Here is a 15,050-nt window from a genome sequence, read left to right on the forward strand (position 1 = left end):
TGCATGCCAAGGCTCTGTCTAAAATGAAAGCTAACAACTGCTAAAGAAAGTATACACTAAAAAAAGTATATTTCCGGCCATCTGTTCTGGCATTTTTGATAGCCATAATTATTATCATTTATATCTTCTGTGTGTTCAGTTCCTCTGGAAAAGCAGCCAGTGCAGTTAACCACTGAACCATCTCTTTAATCCCTTGTCACTTTGTTTTCCACTTGATATAGCTGATATATATCTACCATCTTGTTTGTTCCTCAAAATAACATGGTGTGAAAAAATAAGCAGAGCTAGTTTAAACTGTATTTGCAAGTGTCAGGACTAGGACATAAATTCTGGCTATTTGGGATTATTGAAACCACAAACATGAATGAATAAGTTTTATTTCATTAAAGCTGAGCAAACACTACCATGTATTGTGATGTGTATAAAGTAAAAGTTAATAATGGGATGGAAAGATAGCTCAATGGTTAAGAACGCTTACTACTGTTGTAGAGGTCCTTAGGTTGGTTCTCAGCATCCACATTGGGTGGCTCACCAATACCTGTAACTCCAATTCCAGGGGTTTTACACATATCTCTGGCTTATGTGTATACACAAACATACACATTAATAAAAATATTTTTCAAAAAGTAAATAATGACTGAATAGTACAGATAAAACCAAACTGAACAAGAAAATGTTAGCTGTATCCCATCATATGTGAATATATCAAAGAGACTGCCATAGAAGCAGCACCAGATTAAAAATACGGAGTTTGTTGGAGTCAGAGATGTGGTTCAGTTGGTAGAATGCAGTGACTTTCATTTCCTCGTACTATATAAAGTAGGCATGCTGGTGCATACTTGTAATCCCATCACTGGGGTGATAAAAGCAAGAGGATCTTAAGTTAAAGATTATCCTGGGTTACATCAATAGTTCAAAGCCAGTCTGGCTACATGAGACCCTGTCTCAAAAACAAATAGGATTTTAGATTGTTGGGTCACTATCTGTCTTAAATACATTTATTAGTGGAAAAATGCTAAGTGAGAGCCCTAACTCCAGTGGCAACACAGGTTAACAGTGTTAACTGTTTTGACAGTTTAACAGAGCTTGAAAAGGACAAAATGATTTATGCTCATGCTATAAGACTCTTTATTATTTTTCAGCTTGTGAAGCACTTACTGAGTGGGAATACCTGCCACCTGTTGGACCCCGCCCACCTAAAGGATTTGTGGGGCTGAAAAATGCCGGTGCTACTTGTTACATGAATTCTGTGATTCAGCAGCTCTATATGATTCCCTCCATCAGGAACGGTATTCTTGCAATTGAAGGCACAGGTAGTGATGTAGATGATGATACGTCTGGGGATGAGAAGCAGGACAATGAGGTAAATTTTGCTTATAGTACTTGTTTCTTCTGTGTTTGAAATTCTAATAGCCGATACCATTCTCCCAATGGCGACTGAGGGAGGCTAGTATAGTCGCCAGTTTCAAGAGATTGCTCCAGGATCCCCTTCCAGATTCCCTCACCCCAGGAGATCAAAATCCACTTACTGGCATTTACAAGTAGTTTGAATAGACCCTACACAAATCCTTTCACATGCTTTAGGTCATCTGTAGATTTTATATAATACTTTAGAGTCAGTGCTATGTAGTTGTTGTATTACATAGAAAATAATTATTTCTAAAAGTCTGTACATGTGTGGTACAGAATCAGTTTTCCTCCCAATATTGACATTCATGAATCCACAAATGCTGTCAGTGGATATAGAGAGCTATTTGTGGTGTATTTTCCTTCCTTAGACTGTTAAAACTATGTTTGGAAGTTGGCATTAGCTTGGCCTCTCCCACTTGGGACTACCTCCTAGTATGAAGTATGTCTCCAATACATCTTTTTTATGTAGTATTTGATAAAAGTTGAACTTTGACTAGTTTAAATCAGCAATGACCAATCTTTTTGGTTTTCTGGTCCACATTGGACAAAGAATCATCTTGGGTCACACAACTTATAATCATATTTACTTTTCTTTTTTCCCATTTTTGTTTCCATGAATTTGAGGGGATATTCCTGCTATGCTGTTCAAGCTAGCCTCTGAAGGTATCCAGCTTGAGTCTTGCAGATGCCAGTATTATAGTGTATGTGCCGTGCGAGGCTATGTTTGTTTCTGTGCTTACATGATTTTTGTTATATACCGTGCCCCACCCCAGTCATATCTCTCTACCTACTTAAAACTCTACTTCAAATATTTTTCACATGATCTTGTTTTGACAAGGCGTTTAAGCTGCCTGTAAAGTAGCCAAAGCAGATACTTACGATGCCTGTTTTCAAAGAAGAGAATTTGGCAGTACTGAAGTTGGGTCATGTCTATACCCACCATATGTCCCTTTTTAAATGTTTTATCTATCCCTGTTTGTAGTGTTAGTGGGAATTGAAGTGAGAATCCCAAATATACTATTCTTGTAAATGTTTTTGGATATTTTTTCTTTTCTTCCCTTCATTCAGGAAAATTGAATTTGTTTTAATGAAACAGTTTACCACTTCTGGGCCTTCTCAACCAACTCTTCCCAGACCTACTAGACTTAAATGATCCAGGGATTGGGGACTGAGTATTTTTACTTTTTACCAAAGCTTCATAGCGGGCGCTTACATCTAAACCTGGCTAGGACCCTACGTATTGTCTATTCCTATATCAAAGGTCAAACACAAAATGGCCACTGAACTATAAATTTTCCTTTGTGGCTCTCATGATTTTGAACCTTGGCAATTTTTCATGTTATATCTTATACCACTATTGGTTTTTGTTAAGGATCTGGCTTTTCTGCCCAGGTTGCCCATTTTTAACTCCTGGGCTGGGCTCAAGTGATCTGCCCAAGTATCTGGGACTTCAGGCACATTCTGCAGTACTCAACTCTACTATTTATTTTCCAAGGTTTTACAGTACACCTGATCTTAACCATGTTTTACTGTACAGTTAAATAGTATTAAATGCACTTATTGTTGTGCATCATTACCACCATATCCAATACTATTTATCTTGCAAAAGTGAAACTCTGGGGCTGGAGAGATGGCTCAGAGGTTAAGAGAACTGTCTGCTGTTCTGGAGGTCCTGAGTTCAATTCCCAGCAACCACATGATGGCTCACACCCATCTATCTGATCTGAGATCTGGTGCCCAGAACACTATATACATAATAAATAAATTTTTTTTTTAAAGTTAAACTCTGTACCCATTAAAGAACTTTCAACCTTGGCAACAGCCCTTGACAGTGACTTTTTTCCCTATCTATAAATTTGACTACTCTTAAGTGCCTCATAAGTGGAATTATACAACATTTGCCCTTCTGTGACTAATGAGGGTTTTTTTTCTTTTGGTTGTTTTTTTGTTTGTTTTGTTTTGTTTGAGAATAGTGCAGACTGACCTGGAACTTGTGAGCTTCCTCCTGCCAGCTGGATAATACTTTTTACTGGCTGTATGTAGCACATTTTGTTTATCCTTCATCTGTCATAGACACTTGGATTGCTTCCTCATTTTAGCTCGTGCTTTTATGAGCATGAATACACAGAAATCTCTTAGACCCTGCTTTTAGTTCTTAGCATAATAGGTATTCTAGGTGAGTTTAAGGTAGAACATCTTTGAAGAAAACCTCCTTAAATCTTGCTGCTCTTTTATTTTTTTCAGGAGGGTCTAATTATATGTAGTTCTGGCTGGCCTGCAACTTGCTATGTAGATCAGAATCATCCCATACTTGAAGTCTTCCTGCTTCTGCTTCCTAAGTGCTGGAATTGCCAGCTCTTTTGCATTTTAAAATTTGAATTATGAAGCCAGGCGGTGGTGGCGCACGCCTTTAATCCCAGCACTCGGGAGGCAGAGGCAGGAGGATCTCTGTGAGTTCGAGGCCAGCCTGGTCTACAAGAGCTAGGTCCAGGACAGGCTCTAAAAAAGCTGCAGAGAAACCCTGTCTTGAAAAACAAAAAAAAAAAAAGAAAGAAAAGAAAAGAAAAATTTGAATTATGAGTTTCAAGAGTCCTATATATTCTGGGTTCTACTTCATCAGATAAATGATTTTCCAGTTTTCTCCAACACTAAATTAGTTGCCCTTTTACTCTATCGGTAGTGTATGCAAAACTTTTTCATTTTCCTGAGGTCCATCCAACTTGTCGATTTTCATGTTGCTTGTACCTTTGATGTCATAGTAAGAAATCATTACCAATTACCATGTCTTGAAGATTTTTTTCTTGAAGATTTTTGATGTTTTAGCTCCAACTTTTCTGACTTTGGTGTAAAATGAGTTGTTTGTTTTTTGTTTTTTGTTTTTTTTTTAAATAATCATTACATTTATTTTTTAAAGTAATTATATGGGTTACTGCTAAAACAGTGAAATGGTTTTTTAAACTAATATTAAGGAGGCTTTAGCTTCATTCTTTTACAACTATTAATGTCTATATTCTCACTCATTGTGAAGTGGCAGAAACAAGTAATACTATAAGATTATACATTAAAATGTATATACCTTTTGAAAATTAAGTGCTTTTGGAAACAAAAGTATATATATGTTTACTAATTGGAATTTATCTCGACTTATTTTACTACACTTCTGATTAGATCAATAATGATATCTTTTTGGTTTCTAGACCAATGTTGATCCCAGGGATGATGTGTTTGGATATCCTCAACAATTCGAAGATAAACCAGCACAGAGTAAAACAGAAGACAGGAAAGAGTACAATATTGGTGTTCTAAGACACCTTCAGGTTATCTTTGGGCATTTAGCTGCTTCTCGACTACAATACTACGTGCCAAGAGGGTTTTGGAAACAGTTCAGGTAAAGTATGGATGGATAGTCATAAAACACATCTTAAAATTTGATGAATCATAGTTCATATTCCTAAAATACATATCTTCAGATATCTTTATGTTCACATTTTAAGCAATAGTTATACTCCAACTATCCTTAGACTGTTTTCTTCATTTTTTCCCATAAGAGTCCATAGTTTTTCCCCATGACTGTCATAATGAGAGAAATGTCCGGTAATGTTTTACTCTTTTGGCTTTTTGGGGGGCCCACCACCCAGCTCCCAAATAAATCACATGGAGGCTTATTCTTAAAGAGTGCCTGACCTTAGCTTGGCTTGTTTCTTGACAGCTTCTCTTAGCTTAAATTATTCCGTCTACCTTTCGTCTCTGGGCTTTTTCCTTTTCTTCTATAAATCTTAACTTTCACTCTGACTCCATGGCTGGACCCTGATGTCCTCCCCCTCTTGTTCTCTTGCTCCTCTCTCATTGATTCTCTTTTTCTTTATATTCTCTGCCTGCCAACCCAACTATCCCTGCTCCTGCCTTGCTATTGGCCAGTCAGCTCTTTATTTGACCATTAGGTGTTTCAGACAGGCACAGTAACACAACTGCACAGAGTTAAACAAATGCAGCATAAACAAAAGTAACACATCTTAAAATATTTCCCAATAGGGAAGGACAGCTGTTTTATTTTTGACGTTAAAAATTAAAGATTGTGGGATTCTATGTGATATTTTAATGCATATAGGGACAGCATTTTAATCTTTCTTTTTTTGATGTCTTAGTTACTGTTCTTTTATTTTTCGAGACAGGGTTTCCCTGTAGTTTCTAGAGCCTGTCCTGGACCTAGCTCTTGTAGACCAGGCTGTTAGTTACTGTTCTATTTCTGTGAGGAGACCCCATGACGAAGGCAACTCTTATGAAAGAAAACATTTGATTGGGCTTACTTACAGTTTCAGATAGTCCATTATCATAGTGGGGAGCAGACAGTCATGGTGCTGTAGTAGTAGCTGAGAGCTTTAGATCCTGATCTACAGGCAGCAGGCAGAGAGATTAAGAGAGACTCTGGTCCTGGCTTGGTCTTTTGAAATCTTAAAGCCCACCCCCAGTGACACCTCCTCTAACAAGGGCACACCTCAACTTCCCTAATGCATTTAATAAAGTTTATACTCTCTAATACAGTTCATGTTTCTGTGACCCCCTCCCAGCTCTAAAATTTTATACAATTGGTCCTTCATAACATGGTACTGTTGTGAATTGTAATGTAAATACCTGTTAATGATGGGTATTTGATACACCACCCCATTACAGGTGTTTTCCTATCCTAGAAGCTGCTTCCTAATTACCACAGAGGCTTATATTAATTGTAAATGGTCAGCTGATAGCTCAGGCTTATTACTAACTAGCTCCTACATTTTAAATTAACCCATATTCCTTTTTTATGCTCTGCCACGTGGTATGGTGCCTTGTTTTTTGTTTTGTTTGTTTTTCATGGAGGGTACTGGATGGGGTGGTTGTGCCTCCATGTTTACCTCCATGAAAAGTCGATACATGATGTTTGTCTTCCTCTTCTCTAATGGTAACAGCAATGAAATCTTTACAGCTGCCAGTATATCCAGAGAATGGGTTTGGTTTTTTTTTTTTTTTTTTTAAGTGTATTTAAAGATTTAAAGTCCAAGACATTTGAAGGGGGGGGGGGGTGATAAGAGACTTACCATTGCTGGATTGTGTATAGGAGCAAAATCCATGAACAGAAGGAATAAGAACAGACAGGACCAGACTTGGTCCTTTTATAACAATCCTTTGGTGTGAACAGTCTTGTAATTTATTACAGATGGTGAGACACTGCCTCGCCAACTGTTATGCTACCCATATCATGCTTCCTATGGTTTTACAGTAAAGGCAGCATAAATGTACTACTGCTCTTGGGAATTGACTTCTTGGAATTGGTTTGGGTTGTTTTGTTTTGTTTTTTAAGCTTTAGTTCATGTTTTTCAGTCAATACCTACAAAACTCAGGTAAAGAAACATTGAACTCTCCAGGTGGTGGTTGGTGGCAGTGGCGGCAGTGACGCACACCTTTAATCCTAGCACTCAGGAGCAGAGGCTAGTAGATCTCTTCAGTTTGAGATCAGCCTATTCTACAAATTGAGTTCCCGGACAGTCAGGGCTACACAAAGAAATTGAGTTCCAAAGAAAACAAAAGGATAAAAAGAAACACTGCACTTTTGATTGATAGCAAGATATAGTTTGTTTTTTAAATAGTGCTACTTCAAGGTATTGGGGTTGCAGTTAGTCATGTTGCACACTTGCCTAGCATACCCAAGGGCCCTAACTCCCAACCCCAACAATGGAAGGTATAGCTCCTCCAGGGGACCTTTAGGCAGCTGACAGAAGAAACCTAGAGGGTTATCTGTCCTCCCCTGCTTCTGGCAGAGTGAGATTTCCCCTTGTATTTTTTCCCCTTCCCTTTAAGGATTTTTTTATTTTTTTGACACTCAGCAACAAGAACAATTGCAGTTTCTTATATTTCCCTAATTAAGACCCTACTCAGTCAATACTGGAAGTTTGTACCACCACTCTGCCAGTTACACTTTTTTCAGTATCATCACCAGAACACCCGTCTTCTAACTTTACAGACTGACTATTCATTCTGTTTTTCCTCTACTTTATTCTTCTGCCTTTAAGGCTTTTATAAATCTAAAATTTCTGATCCTGTTATTCTAAGAATTAAACAGTTTCTCACCTTTTATGCTGCAATTTGTCAATTGATTACAGTTTTCTCTTTTTTGTTTCATTTTTATGACTTTCATTTTGGTGTTTTGATTTTTGTTATTATTTGAGACTGGTGTATAGCCCTTCCTGGCCTTGAAATCAGGATCTTCTTGCCATGGCCACCTCAATACTGAGATTGTAGGCGCATGCTACAATGCTAGGTATTTTCTCTCTTATTGAGAGCCTTTGCTGTTTTTTACTCTGTACTAGTGAACCTCACAGTTAAGTTTGTATAATTGTTTCCATGTGATTAGATTCAGATTTAACTTTAAAGAGGGCAAAAAGCTATATTTCATGTTTATGTGTGTATATATATATATATGTGTGTGTGTATGTGTGTATGAATTGGTTTTTAGGATTAGTTTGTCTAACTTAAGTCCTCAGATCATTGAAAATAGATTAACTGTAATAAAAATTTTTTTCTTTTTTTTTTTGGTTTTTCGAGACAGGGTTTCTCTGCAGCTTTTTTAGAGCCTGTTCTAGAATTAGCTCTTGTAGACCAGGCTGGCCTCGAACTCACAGAGATCCGCCTGCCTCTGCCTCCCGAGTGCTGGGATTAAAGGCGTGCGCCACCACCGCCCGGCTAAAATTTTTTACTTGAAAAAAAATTAGTTTAATGAAGATAGACACAACTCTGTAATCCAAAATTTAGTGAAAACATTACTGTTGGATCCACCACCTCATTTTAATAGCATCTACAACTGGTTTCAGAATGCATGCGTATATAACATTATCTGAATCTACCACCCTTCTTAAAACCATGCTCTCTATCAACCATACCAGTAGTTCTGTGTCAATTCTTTGCCACTGTAGTACCACTTTTAATGTAAAGTGCTGGACTTTTGTGATGTTTCCTACTTCTTCATGTAGTTGTTTCAGTATGCTGTCATAATTGCCTTACCCACAACCCTAGAAAATAAAATGTTCGTATTGTTGTGAATGTTACATGTTATATTGCATTCATTTCACAGACTTTGGGGTGAACCTGTTAATCTTCGTGAACAACATGATGCTTTAGAGTTCTTTAATTCATTGGTGGATAGTTTAGATGAAGCTTTAAAAGCCTTAGGGCATCCAGCTATGCTAAGTAAAGTCTTGGGAGGTTCCTTTGCTGATCAGAAGATTTGCCAAGGCTGCCCACATAGGTAAGTGTTAATAGAGTGTCATAGCTAATAGAGTTTCATATACTACCATATGCTAAGAAGAATAAAATTCTTATTAGTGTTAATATAAAAATAGAATATGCCACTATTTTATTCAACTCCCACAATTGAATAAATTATTACGAATATCTGAGTACTTTGGGGTGGTTTTCAGTTTTGCTAAATAACTTGATTCCTTGTGCTTTTGTCTTGTGCTTAATATTTTACTATTTCATGCTTTTAATTCTTTCATATATTCCTAAGGAACAAAGATGACAATTTGCATATGACTAGAAATGTTACTTTTCAGTTTGCCTTTTTATCTTAGAGAATTTAAATGGTAATAAATACACTGAGTTTAGAAGATTACTGACTAGAGGTGTTATTTTCTTTTTAAAACAGTAAAACAGTTCCACCTATTATCATTTTTGCACACAGTACGTGTAGGCATGCATAAGGTACAGATACATAGTACTTAAATAAATGAAACTTAATAAAAACTAATGATATATGAAATTATAAGCATGGCATTTCTCACTATCAAATCACATCAAGGTTTTATTTTGGTGCTGTAAAGAAACCTGATACTATGTGTACTAATTTTAAAACTGGGGGTGCTGGAGAGCCAGCTCATTGTTTAAAAGCTGGCTATACTTGCAGAGGACCCAGGTTCAATACCCAGCACCTACGTGGTGATGTACAACTGTCTGTAACTACATTTACAGGGGATCTGACTCCTCCTGGCTTCTTCAAGCACCAGGCATGCACAGTGTACACATTCATACATGCAGGCAAAACACCCATGCACATAAAAATTTTTTTTAAAAAAATAACAAACTCAGGGCTGGAGAGATGACTCAGCAATTAACAAGCTTTTCCTGTACTTCTAGAGAACCCAAGTTTAGTTCCCAGGATCCACATCAGCCAGTTCATAACTCTAATTCCAGGGGATCCAACATCCTTTTCTGGTCTCTTTGGGCACACAACACAACAAATGGCAGACATAGAAACTTACACATGGTGGACTGGGACTGAACAAGCATGGGATCAAACTGGACCCTCTGAATGTGGCTGAAAATTGGGGCAGACTGAGGGGCCAATGATAATGGCACTGGGATTTGTCTCTACTGCATGTACTGGCTTTTTGGGATCCTATTCTATTTGGATGTATACTTTCCTAAGCCTGGATGTAGGGGGAGGGCCTTGTACTTCCCACAGGGCTGGGTACTCTGCCCTCTCTTAAGGACTGGAGTGGGGGAGGAGGAGGGGAGGAAGTGGAAATTTTGATTGGTATCATTTATAAAGTAATAAATTTAAAAATAAACTTACACATGAATTTTAAAAACAAAAAGTACTTTTTTATTGGAGACAGCAAGATGGTTCAGCTGTTAAAGGTATTTGGATGGAGACTCAAATTTGTCAAAATACTGAAGGAGAGAACCAACTTCACAAAGTTGTCCTGACATTTGTATGAAGTGGCATACACACTCTAAATAATACATTTTTAAATTTGTTTTTTTATTAGAATTCTTTTAAAATAAGTTGGTGATTTGCAATCTCTAAGATGATAATTTTAAAGTCATCAAGCAAAAGATGTGTGTCTCCAAGCTTGATGGCCTAAATTCCATCCTCAAGTTCCCTATTGTGAAAGTAGAGAACCAATCGAGAGTATAATTTTTTAAAAGGTGTTATTTTTACATAAACCAAACTCTATTTTATGTAGTCTTGGGCTAATTTTGTCATTGAAGGAAACATTTTGTTTTTTAATCAGTAAATAATTGAAAAGTACTATACAAATGAAAACTTCTGTGGGTTTATAATTTAAATGAGAGGTTATATGTGTTCTTTGGACATATTGTCCACTAGCCTGGGCAACTTTTGGTTCTTTAGAAAAACCTTTTTAGCCGGGCGGTGGTGGCGCACGCCTTTAATCCCAGCACTCGGGAGGCAGAGGCAGGCGGATCTCTGTGAGTTCGAGACCAGCCTGGTCTACAAGAGCTAGTTCCAGGACAGGCTCTAAAGCCACAGAGAAACCCTGTCTCGAAAAACCAAAGGGAAAAAAAAGAAAAAAGAAAAACCTTTTTATCAGAGGCAAATAATATAAATAATTTAACCTTAATTATTGATAAAATAGCCAACATTTCGATTAGCTGTTTCTATCAATCTTGTATTGGAATTTTTTACCAAGATTTTTTTTTTTTTTTTTTTTTTTTAGTTTTTCAAGACTGGTTTTTTTCTCTGAAACCCTGGCTGTTTTGGAATTTGCTCTGTAGACCAGAATGGCCTTGAACTCTGCTTCTGCCTCCCAAGTGCTGGGATTAAAGGCAGGTGCCGCCACCACCACCACCGGGCTGCCAAGAGAAAATTTTAAGAGAGCATAATCTTTATCATAATCTGTATCATATCCATAATGCTTGACCAACAACTAAACTAGTTTTGTTTTTGTTAAATCCGGTATAATCAAGTAGAGTCCCAAGTCTACTATTACAGGACTTGCTTAGAATGTGGTCCGAAAACTATAGAGCATGGGCCTTACCGGGCTGATTACCTGTTGTTGGAACTTGCTCACTCAATAATGTATTGTCTGTCTACTTTTGCTAAAATGGTAGAATTGAACACTTGATACAGAGACAATGGGACCCATAATTAATTATCTCTTTCTATCTCTTTCGACTAAATTAACCTTTCAGAACCCATTTCGCTCACGTGTGGACGGTGATAGTTCTCTATCAATTTTGTCATGAAGAGTGTATAATCAACTTAATAACCAAGAAATGCTATTGGTATTCTATGACTTAGGAGTTTTGTTTTTCATTAAATATATAAATTAATGAAGTATTTAGAGAACTAAGGAGTAAATCCTTTTCTGATAATTCTTAAATAATATCTTTAGGTACGAATGTGAAGAATCTTTTACGACTCTGAATGTAGACATTAGAAACCACCAAAATCTTCTTGATTCTCTGGAACAGTACGTCAAAGGAGATTTATTAGAAGGGGCAAATGCTTATCATTGTGAAAAATGCAATAAAAAGGTATGAATTGTCTGTTAATTATGATAATTCTGGGAGCTATTGATAATTGATTGCTCCTCGTAAGGGAAAGATATTCCAGTCTTTAAGTCCTGGTAAGTGGGCTACATTCCAGTAAAGAATATGATCAGCACAAATTGGACGGTTCTTTATAAAAAGAAGCGGGGGAGGGGGGTACTTAGAGTTCTTCCAAGAAACAGAGCTGATGGAGGAAAACATTTTTCCTCTAATGTTTAGGATTGTTTTTGCTGAAACTATTAGTTTTTTAAATAGAGTAAAATTGTTCTTTACTTCCTAATTAGATCTTTCTATGGGACTGTAGCTCTTCAAGGAAGGATATTTAAATGTATAAATACTGAATTATGTTTATCTTTTCTGACTTCCAAAGTATTTCAAGTCTAAGGTAACTGTGTTGTGTGGCCTGCCACACAACTTAGAAAAGTATTAAAGTCTGTACATTGGGATTATGAGCTATGAAGAAAAAGTAAACTATTTCTTCAGTTATTTACAGCAGACAACCTTTGTTGATAACTATAAATAACAAATGACTGTAGGCAAGGACAGTATAGAAACCAGGCAGTAAGTAATGTGTCAATGACTGATTTTTGTAATTTGTAATCACTGGTATAGGCCGTTTCCATATTAACCAGTTACATTTACATCAACTTCTCAAATAATTTATGATTGCAATTTAAATAACTTATGAAAACTTGATATAGTAGTTGGGTTTTTTTTGTTGTTGTTGTTTAAGAGTTTGCTTAAGAGGCTGTAGAGATAGCTCAGCAGTGAAGAAGAATGTTTACTCTCTTGTACAGAACCTGAATTTAGTTTCTAACTCCACATGGAAGTTGACAGTTATATATCGCTCCAGTTTCAGGGAATCTATTGCCTTTGTCTGGCCTCCTCAGCAACTAGGCACACATGTGGTATACTTACACATAATTTGCTTAAAGAGCTAGATGTAGTGATTCGCAACTACACAAGGGAAAACATATGGACCCTATGAAGCCCTATCTTTAAAAAAAAAAATCCAAGAGAAAAAGTTTACCTGGTTTGGGCTTAATGCTGTAACCTCAACTACTTCAGGAGGCTAAAGCAAGAGGATAACACATACAAGACCTGGCTGGGCTACAAAGCGAGTTCAAAATAAATCTGGACAAAAAAAGAATTGGAGGTATAGCTAAAGGACAAGCACTTGCATAGCATGTGTGACACCCTAGGTTCGCTTTCTGATTTGGGAGTGGTGGTGGTTGCTTGGATTTTGGTTTGCTTTTTATAGTGGATTGTATCTATTTTCTCTTTATTTTAGGTTGATACTGTAAAGCGTTTGCTAATTAAAAAATTACCTCCTGTTCTTGCTATCCAACTAAAACGATTCGATTATGACTGGGAAAGAGAATGTGCAATCAAGTTCAATGATTACTTTGAATTTCCTCGAGAGTTAGACATGGAGCCTTACACAGTTGCAGGTGTTGCTAAGCTGGAAGGGGATAATGTAAACCCAGAAAGTCAACTGATACAACAGAATGAGCAGTCTGAAGAGAAAGCAGGAAGCACAAAGTACAGACTTGTGGGTGTGCTTGTGCACAGTGGTCAAGCAAGTGGAGGACATTACTATTCTTACATCATTCAGAGGAATGGAGGAGATGGTGAGAAGAATCGCTGGTATAAATTTGATGATGGAGATGTAACAGAGTGTAAAATGGATGACGACGAAGAAATGAAAAACCAGTGTTTTGGTGGCGAGTATATGGGCGAAGTGTTTGATCACATGATGAAGCGCATGTCATACAGGCGCCAGAAAAGGTGGTGGAATGCTTATATACTTTTTTATGAGCGAATGGACACAATAGACCATGATGATGAATTGCTAAAATACATATCAGAGATTGCTATCGCCACAAGGCCCCATCAGATTGTTATGCCATCAGCCATTGAGAGAAGTGTAAGGAAGCAGAATGTACAGTTCATGCACAACCGAATGCAGTACAGTTTGGAATACTTTCAGTTTATGAAAAAACTACTTACATGTAATGGTGTTTACTTAAACCCTCCTCCGGGTAAGTGTCAAGGTAGCTTCTTATAGCATAGAGTAATTCTTATTTATTGATAGGAATAAGCTTTACTTCACTCCACCCCGTAGCCCCCCTCCCCAAGACAGGGTTTCTCTGTAGCTTTGGAGCCTGTCCTAGAGACCAGGTTGGCCTCAAACTCAGAGATCCATGTGCTTTAATGTGATGCTGGGATTTGAACCCAGGGCCTTGTGTATGGTAGTTGGAACACTGCCTTGGGGTTTTTTTGATTTGGTTGATTTTGGGTTGAGGGGAGGTGGTTTTTTTTTTGTTTTGTTTTTTTGAGATGGGGTTTCTCTGTGTAACAATCCTGGCTGTTCTAGAATTCACTTTATTGACCAGGATGGCCTTGTACTCACAGAAATCTGCCTGCCTCTATCTACCTCCTGAATGGTGGGATTAAAGTGATGCACTACCATGGCTGGGTTTTTTTTGTTTGTGCTAAATTGAGGTATAATTTTACAAGTAATCTGAGAAGAGTTCTATTGTTTTAATAAATTGAGAACACAGGGCTGGAGAAATGGCTCAGCGGTTAAGAGCACTGCCTGCTCTTCCAAAGGTCCTGAGTTCAATTCCCGGCAACCATATGGTGGCTCACATCCATCTGTAATGAGGTCTGGTGCCCTCTTCTGGCCTGCAGGCACACACACTGACAGAATATTGTATACATAATAAATAAATATTTAAAAAAAAAAAAAAAAAAAAAATAAATTGAGAACACAGAGTAGTACAAGCTTGTTTGAAAATGGGGCTTGAATAGAAATTTTGATTGTTTTTAAAATATATGTGTATGTGTTTGTTTTTTTTTTTTCCTTAGGGCAAGATCACCTGTCTCCTGAAGCAGAAGAAATCACTATGATTAGTATTCAGCTTGCTGCTAGGTTCCTCTTTACTACAGGATTTCACACAAAGAAAATAGTTCGTGGCTCTGCCAGTGATTGGTACCTTGTTTTGGATTTTTATTCTTATTTAAAATTTGGTGGGGTTCTTTAGTAGAGTGCTTTATTTTTTCAGAACCCTAAGATCATTGTTTCAAATTTAAAAGGCAGAATTTTTTTAAAAGTAATCATGAGAGTGATCATACTAAAATACTTGACATTAAGTGTAAAAAATTGTTAAAAATATAGATACCATCATAATGCCTTGGGGTGTTTTTTTTTTTGGTTTCTGGGTTTGGTTTGTTTTTGTTTTGTTGTTGTTTTGGAGGGCTTTTTTGTTTGTTTGATTTGTTTTTCTTTGAGATAGGGTTTCTCTAGTAAC

At 37.1% G+C, this 15,050-nt stretch overlaps 1 protein-coding gene across 6 annotated transcripts in view; it reads left to right on the forward strand.

The window, feature by feature from the left end:
- The window catches only part of Usp9x (ubiquitin specific peptidase 9 X-linked), a 137,754-nt gene that overhangs the window by 106,431 nt on the left and 16,273 nt on the right, over nucleotides 1-15,050 (forward strand). For all 6 annotated transcript variants that reach the window (XM_038315968.1, XM_038315973.1, XM_038315972.1 and 3 more), the window contains 6 exons: nucleotides 1,143-1,363; nucleotides 4,608-4,798; nucleotides 8,516-8,689; nucleotides 11,580-11,721; nucleotides 13,028-13,778; nucleotides 14,608-14,731. In XM_038315968.1, coding sequence (XP_038171896.1) covers nucleotides 1,143-1,363; nucleotides 4,608-4,798; nucleotides 8,516-8,689; nucleotides 11,580-11,721; nucleotides 13,028-13,778; nucleotides 14,608-14,731 — 1,603 coding nt within the window. The remainder of the gene's footprint in view (nucleotides 1-1,142; nucleotides 1,364-4,607; nucleotides 4,799-8,515; nucleotides 8,690-11,579; nucleotides 11,722-13,027; nucleotides 13,779-14,607; nucleotides 14,732-15,050) is intronic.

The sequence above is a fragment of the Arvicola amphibius genome, chromosome X, assembly GCF_903992535.2.
Source record: "Arvicola amphibius chromosome X, mArvAmp1.2, whole genome shotgun sequence".
Taxonomy (NCBI): Eukaryota; Metazoa; Chordata; class Mammalia; order Rodentia; family Cricetidae; genus Arvicola; species Arvicola amphibius.